Here is a 6884-nt window from a genome sequence, read left to right as displayed (position 1 = left end):
GGGGTCGAACCCATTAGAGATGAGATTCAATTTTTATAGAGTTGTTAGAGAGAAAGATTGGGGAGAGAGAGAGATTAGTTTGAGAGAGAGAGATTAGGATATAGAAGAAAGAATTTTTTTTTTTTCTTTCCTCTCTCTCTAAATCTGTTCTAGAGAGGGAGGAGAAAGGAAAAAAAAATTGTTTTTTTTTTTTAAGGTTTGAAGGTCGCCTGCCGGAAAATTGGCCGGCCGGCGACCTTCGCCGGTGAAGACGATGAGGTGGCGAGAAGATGAGGTGGCAGAGAGAGGTTATGAGATGGAGGAGAGAGAAAGGATGACTAGTTAACGGTGTTATAGCGGAATCTTAAAAAGAGGGTCATCTGAATATTTTTGATAAAGTAGGGGGCTAGGCAAGAAACCAGCCACAAAGTTGGGGGCGGGAAATAACCCGAATTTTGTTGAAAAAAAAAGAGTTACTTGAGAGGCCGACGTTGAAATTGCGTGTGGGGGAGGAGTTAAATAATACGGGTGGGTCCCATTTCCTTCTTCCTCAAATTCTATAAAAGAGGAGCCAACCTTACCAAGGTGAGGCTTGAAGAACCAACAACAACCACTGCCTTCTCCATCTCTTTCTCTATCTGTCAACTCAAAACCCTAAAAATGGCGGTGGGAGCACCCATAGATTCCAATAAAACCACAACTACTATTAAATTCCTTTGTAGTTATGGTGGCAAAATTCTCCCTCGTTATCCAGACGGAAAGCTCCGTTACGTTGGTGGAGAAACTAGAGTCCTCGCCGTTAATCGATCAATCTCTTACCCAGGTTCGTTCATCAATCAAATTTAAACTTTTACTATTCCAATTTCGATTTCTAGGGTTTTATTTAGATTGAGAATTTTGGGTTTGTTACAGAGGTTTTGTTAAAGCTTGGAGAATTATGTGGATCAACGTCAATGGTGAATTTGAGATGTAAATTACCAACTGAAGATTTAGATGCTTTAGTTTCAATCAGAAGTGATGAAGATCTTGTTAATATCATTGAAGAATATGATCGAGCAAGTAAAGCTTCATCTTCTTCATTAAAGATCAGAGCTTTTTTATCATCATCATCTTCCAAATCAATCAAAAAACTTTCTTCTCCATCTTCATCAGCTAAATCCCCTAATTCTGATGATAGTACAGGTAGATATTCATTTAGGGAAGAAGCCGGATTTCGATCTCGATCTCGATCTCATTGTTGTCACCATCAGATCTCAAAACCAGTTCAACTTCCTGTTTATTATGAAAAACCAGCAGCTGCCGGAAGATACCTCCATTATTACGCCCCTGTTCCTCGTGGAAACCCTAGCCCTGTTTACTACCTTGTACACCATATATAATACTAAATCAACAAAGACCCAGACTGGTAAAACCTAAATTTACTATGAGGATGAAGAAGAAAAGAGGAAAACCCCCTAAAAATTTGTTTACTGGATTGGATGTATTTTCACTGTAAATCGTTTCGATTTAAGAAAGAAAAGAGTGATGGGTAAGTAGAAAAGTATATGAATATACATAATCAGACATAAATTTATGATTTTGGACGAATTTTGATCAGTGATTCTTCATCACCTGAATTTTGACGCCATTTTTTCCGGTGAAATGATTATAATCTTGATCATGGTTACGCCGTTAGGGTTCCGTTAAAGTCAAAATAGGTCAACCGTTTAATTGGTCAAAATTGAAACTCCCAGGTGCTAATTTCATGAATTCATCGCCATGACTGACTGTGTTCAGTGACCCACGTTTGTTTGTTCTTCTTGAATTCCGGTGCCGATTTGACTCGTTCGTCAAAGGATTCGTGAATTTCGTTGGGTTTTCATTCGGCCACGTTTCTTTTCTGATTTCATCAATTTTGATAGGGTTTATTTGTTTATTTTATTGGGTTCTTATCTTTTTCTCCTTTTTTTTTTGTTTGTTTGGTTGATTTGATTGGTTTTAATTCGTTTTCTGTTTTTTTGTTTCAATTTGCAGGTTGAGAGAAGAAGCCAAAAGGGTAGAAGAAGAAGATAATTGGTATATATATATATATATATGGTGAGGTGGATGAGGAATATTGGAAATGGACCCAAATTACTAGAATGGGGCTAGGGTTTTAAGGTGTTATTTGAATTGGTTGGCTTGTCTTCTTTGAAAAGAGAAAAAAGGGTAAGAGAATTAGGTGAAGAATCTCATTCTCTGCAAGTATTGTGGGCAAAATGTCCATTGAACTTGGAGAGAGAGAGGGAGAGAGAGAAAGAGATGGACCTACATGATAGCTGTGAATGAAAGAAGGTTGGTGATGGTGAGAGTTTTGTGGGATTATCACATGGATGGGGTCAAGAACTCAAAGGAATAATCTAGAGAGAGAGAGAGAGAGAGTTATGAGGGTGGGACATGGGAAATAATCTATAGAGAGAGAGAGATTTGTGGAAGTTGGAAGAGAGTGGTTACATTTACCATGAGGACTCAACTATCTATACCTATAAGGACTCAACTATCTTCACCTATAAGAAAAATATTTCCTCAATTGGATACCAAACAAACACGAGGACTCAACTATCTTCACCTATAAGAAAAATATTTCCTCAATTGGATACCAAACAAACATGACTGAAATGGACGGTGAAGTCCGCAAAAACATCACGAATCAGATAAAATTATTGAAAATCTAACTCGTGTCAATTTAGACCCTAAATCACATTTAAGAGGTGATTTGAGTTAATAAAAACCTTTGATTTCAAAAGAAGGAGCATAATTAAAGAAAGATTGGTAATATGAGAAAAGAATCAAGGAATATTATGTTTGGAATTAGTCAACTCTAAAGAACAAATGTGCAAATTAATAAAAGAAACCCCTCTTGACTGATTTTTGGGAAGAATCCTTCCGTTAAAATGTTGAAGAGAGGCATCTAGGGTATTTCTTGGACATTATAGTGGGGTCAACTGAGGCATCTTGGAGCATTTCCTGGACATCTCACTAGTCAAATGTTAGAATATTTTTATAATCAACCCAAACCATCTATAATTTGAATTCCAACTCTTAGAATATAATAGAAGGAATGGACTACTAGTAGGTGAGAAAACAAATCATTAGTGGACTTGGTATTCAACTACTGAATAGGTTGATAACTAGAAAGAGAGAGAGAACCAGGACAATGTAGTATAAAGGGTTGATTCTATTTTGATCCCCTTAAGATGACTGACTCACCAAAATGACGTCCTAAAAATGACCAACTCATCAAAATACTCTTCTCCGACGAATATTGAGAGAGGATGAAGGACGACAAGGGAATGAATAAGATGGGTAAAGAAGGAAAAAATGTTAATTGTTAAAGTTGACTAACTGAAAGATGGAAAAAAAAGAAAAGTTAATTTTCGAAGTTGGATATCTTTAGTGGGTTATTTTAGTGAATTGGTCATCTCTAGGGGGCAGAATGGAATCTCTCTAGTATAACCCATCCATAGAATCAGGATAGTTAGGCCCTGGGTTCCTGAGTCTATATTCTACAAAGTTCAAATATTCGTCATATACCAGGGCCTAGGGTTCCCGAGTCTATATTCGACAAAGGTCCTTCAAATATTCCTCATATACGATGTTCTTGCTACATGGGTGTCTGATAAGCAACCATACCATTTGCAAAGGATGTGCTATAGGCATGAGAATATGAAATCTTTGCTAGATTATTCTTTGGTACCAAACTATGCTTATATTGGATGGAAGTTTTATATTACATCTAAAAGTTTTCACAAGGAAAGAAAATCGATATACAATCATGAGAAATGGTATGGCACCTTACAACTTGAGACAATGTGTTCCTACTAACGTACTTCCTGAAATAAAATAAAAAAAACTACCTCATGTATACCATACTAACGAAAAACTGAGTTTTGTGTATCCAATAGCAAGTTCATGGGCAGGCGTTAAACCTTTCAGGAACTTTACGGCAGAAAACTGAAGAAACTACTTACAGAAGAATACGATCAACCAGTTTCCTGCTCAAAATCATCACCTTCAGACTCCTCTGCATTATCAGCATCATCGTCATCTGCATCATTATCGAAATCTTCTTTGTCATTGTCTACTGTTGTTTTCCCGATTACAACTAGGTTGATATTCGTCTTTCTGATTTCATTAAACTGCACAAATAGAAGGTAAACAAAGAATAAAGCAAAGTAAGATGCTGCAAGCAACTCTATACTACCTAGGAAAACTTTTAAGATTCTCGCATTACCCGTATAATTTCGACTTCAGGAGGAAAAGAGAATAGTGGACAACTTGAAGCATAACAAGTTTCATATGCTTTCATCTACTAATAATTTCCGTAAGATTGTAGGCATCTCAGGCCTACTTGGGTTCAATGTTATAAAAAAAAAAAAACATTTTCTCACCTCAAGGCAGTTTGCTCCCTAAAAAGCGAAGCGCCACATTGAGGCGTATGCCTCGATGGGTAAAAGTTGTACACTAATTCTTTTAAAGAAAAAAACGATACCACATTAATGTTAAGAGATTAGGAACTATAGCCTTTTTCACTTTGCTAGAATAATATATAACGACTTAAACGTTTAACAAACAAGAAATGTAAATGTACTTCTTATGTTGCATTAACTTATAAGATTCTTGTAAGTTTTATGATTTCTGCAAGTGTGTGTTCCTCAAGGCGGAAACACTCCGCCTCGCCTTAACACATGTATATTGGTCTTGAACCTTCATATGGTAATAACTTATTTACATGATTGGACAGGTTGAGGTTCAGCTTCAACTTATTATCGACTAGGTTTCAAGTAGGGAGCTAGGCTCTCTCATAACGACTTAGGTTTTGCACACTTACTTCAAATGTGCTTAACGGACCAAAAACTAAAGTTCCATATGTCGACATGGTCATTCCCGAAGGCAGTAAATTAGAAACGTAGGGTACCTGAAATAACTTTGAGCCTTCAAGAGCCAATGTGAAGCCTTTGACAGCTGAAATGTTGAGTCACGTTTCTAATGAGGGTCTAAGATCTAGGTTAAAATCTTATAACATGCTATGTCAGCTACAGTTTTTTTAATACCTTATATACCATATATCAATCTTAATGTTCGACGCATAAGAGACCGTATATGAGCAGATAACGGGGGTGAGTGAGGTGAGTGTAAAGTGAGTAAACTATATAAGAATCAATTACAACTCCCAGAGAGAAGATATTATCAATGAAGATGGATGAGGGGAGATGGGATACATGACAACCTCGTCCACTCATCCTGAAGTTGCATCCAAGTACAACAAAATTAACAACTGATCACTACAAGACTTCCTTATTCGCTAGTTAAGGTTTAAAGTTTTATGGAGATATAATGTTTGAAAGTTGGTGTATCTATTATATATGCATCATAGAGAGTATATTTTGGTTTGATAAATAGTCCAAAACGTACTGCAACAGAAAATAGCGTACTGAAAAGGTATAACCCTGGCCTGGTAGCGTACGGCACAGCACACTAGGTAAACGCTGGGGCAACGGCAACCCATGATAGTATATGTGGCTATGAGAAATGGGTATTGAACTCCTCCATGCTTTGTTATAGGCATGGATACAATCCGAGCAAAGTCGGATTATTTTGATACCTTATTGAGTGATAATCATGTATTTGAAGAAATTTCGATGCCGTAAAGTGATAATCAAGTAGCATTTCCTCAAAGCACACTACTAGAAGGAACAAATTTGCAACATTACTTCTCACACATGAAGATGAACTAATAAGACTTTAACCTAATTGCAACCAAAAAGATCAAATTTACAGAATAGTTAAGATTTTGAGACAAACCCATTGAGAAATTATAAGGGTTTAGTGTTAAAATGATCAAGAAAACCTAATGTAGACAAAATCTGAATAATTTTGGGTAAGTGAATGGGTAGTGAAATTAACCTTGTGTTGAAGCTCAGATTCCTCTAAGGCCAGGAGTATCTCCTCACTCTGAGGGTGCGGCCACTGCGGAGGAAGAAGAGCAGATGACGGAATCATGGTCGTCGTTGATGGGTACTGCGTCATGAACGCCGGAAACTGCAGCATCTTCTCTCTCTCTCTCTCTCCTAATTCGTTGCTGATCTCTAATACGTGCTTGAATCAGACGAGTAGCCCAAATATCTGGTAATTTAAGTTGGGTCATTAGTAATGTAAGAGAAATTTACTTGGGCCTGGTTGGGGCCGTTAAAAACCCAGGGGAAATTGAAATGCAATCACCAAATACCTTCTAAGGTATGTAGAGCAGACCTCCCGTGAAGGGATTCCCCCTATGCCTTCGCCGGAGGTTTTAGGTATCGTTTGGCAACCAAAAGTAGAAGTACTTTTGCTTGTAGTAGAAGTTCTTTTACTTTAAAAAAGTAAAAAAAATTTAAAAGTATATTTGGCAAAAATGTTACTTATAAATAAAAAAGTCAAAAAGTTAGTTTGGTAACTCAATTTACTTTTGATAATTTTATTTTTCTTTCTCATAGAGATACTTGATTTTAATTTGAATTTATTTATGATTTCCACGATTACTCTTGTATACGAAGTAGTGGTGATATTGGTAGTAGTGGTGGTGCCATGAAGGTATGGTTATGGGGTGTGATGGTGGTTGATGTTTGACGGTAGTGGTGGTAGAGAGTTATGATGGTGGCAGCGATGGTGGTGGAGGTATGATGGTGGCGATGGTGGTGGAAGTACGGTGGTGGAAGTACGGTGGTGGTGATGGTGGAAATACGATGGTGGTGGTGGATAAGGTATGTGAGTGATAGTGACGGGGTTATGGTGGTGGTGGTATGGTGATGGTGGTAAAGGTGGTGGATAAGATATGTAGGTGGTAATGATGGAGGTATGGTGGTAATGATGGAGGTACCGTGGTGGTGGTGAAGGTACCGTGGTGG

General features: G+C 37.5%; 2 protein-coding genes across 4 annotated transcripts; one reads left to right on the top strand and one right to left on the bottom strand.

Annotated features, from left to right (window-relative positions):
* The first annotated feature begins 556 nt into the window (after positions 1 to 556).
* Positions 557 to 2783, top strand: LOC147547605 (RAF-like serine/threonine-protein kinase 20). 3 transcript variants are annotated; one of them, XR_015237806.1, is made up of 4 exons: positions 557 to 802; positions 892 to 1161; positions 1993 to 2387; positions 2629 to 2783. XR_015237806.1 is itself a non-coding variant. In XM_086669772.1 (3 exons), exons 1-3 carry the CDS (start codon positions 640 to 642, stop codon positions 1995 to 1997), a joined length of 438 nt encoding a protein of 145 aa, XP_086525898.1. In that variant the 5' UTR covers positions 557 to 639; the 3' UTR covers positions 1998 to 2524. The 3 variants fall into 3 exon arrangements, 2 of the variants coding, with proteins under 2 accessions (XP_086525898.1, XP_086525897.1); XM_086669772.1 differs by lacking the exon at positions 2629 to 2783 and having other exon boundaries at positions 1993 to 2524; XM_086669771.1 differs by lacking the exons at positions 1993 to 2387; positions 2629 to 2783 and having other exon boundaries at positions 892 to 1563.
* A 903-nt stretch (positions 2784 to 3686) lies between these two features.
* On the bottom strand, positions 3687 to 6108 carry LOC147547604 (transcription termination factor). The gene is made up of 3 exons (XM_086669773.1): positions 5905 to 6108; positions 3969 to 4136; positions 3687 to 3830 (listed from the first exon to the last, which is right to left on the bottom strand). The coding sequence occupies exons 1-2, from the start codon at positions 6046 to 6048 to the stop codon at positions 3981 to 3983; spliced, it is 300 nt and encodes a 99-aa protein (XP_086525899.1). The 5' UTR covers positions 6049 to 6108; the 3' UTR covers positions 3687 to 3830; positions 3969 to 3980.
* Between the last annotated feature and the right edge of the window lie 776 nt (positions 6109 to 6884).

Source organism: Eschscholzia californica, unplaced genomic scaffold (assembly GCF_041429995.1).
Source record: "Eschscholzia californica isolate CP2 unplaced genomic scaffold, dmEscCali1.0.p SCAF_3, whole genome shotgun sequence".
Taxonomy (NCBI): domain Eukaryota; kingdom Viridiplantae; phylum Streptophyta; class Magnoliopsida; order Ranunculales; family Papaveraceae; genus Eschscholzia; species Eschscholzia californica.
Note: the sequence above shows the minus strand (reverse complement) of the source record. Positions and strands in the feature narration are given on the sequence as shown.

Excerpts from the sequence above, each read along its gene's own strand:
- LOC147547605 (XM_086669771.1), top strand. The coding sequence starts at position 640 with ATGGCGGTGGGAGCACCCATAGATTCCAATAAAACCACAACTACTATT. Across the intron at positions 803-891 it reads TCGATCAATCTCTTACCCAG|AGGTTTTGTTAAAGCTTGGA; the intron begins GTTCGTTCATCA and ends GGTTTGTTACAG.
- LOC147547604 (XM_086669773.1), bottom strand. The coding sequence starts at position 6,048 with ATGCTGCAGTTTCCGGCGTTCATGACGCAGTACCCATCAACGACGACC. Across the intron at positions 4,137-5,904 it reads AATCTGAGCTTCAACACAAG|TTTAATGAAATCAGAAAGAC; the intron begins GTTAATTTCACT and ends CTATTTGTGCAG.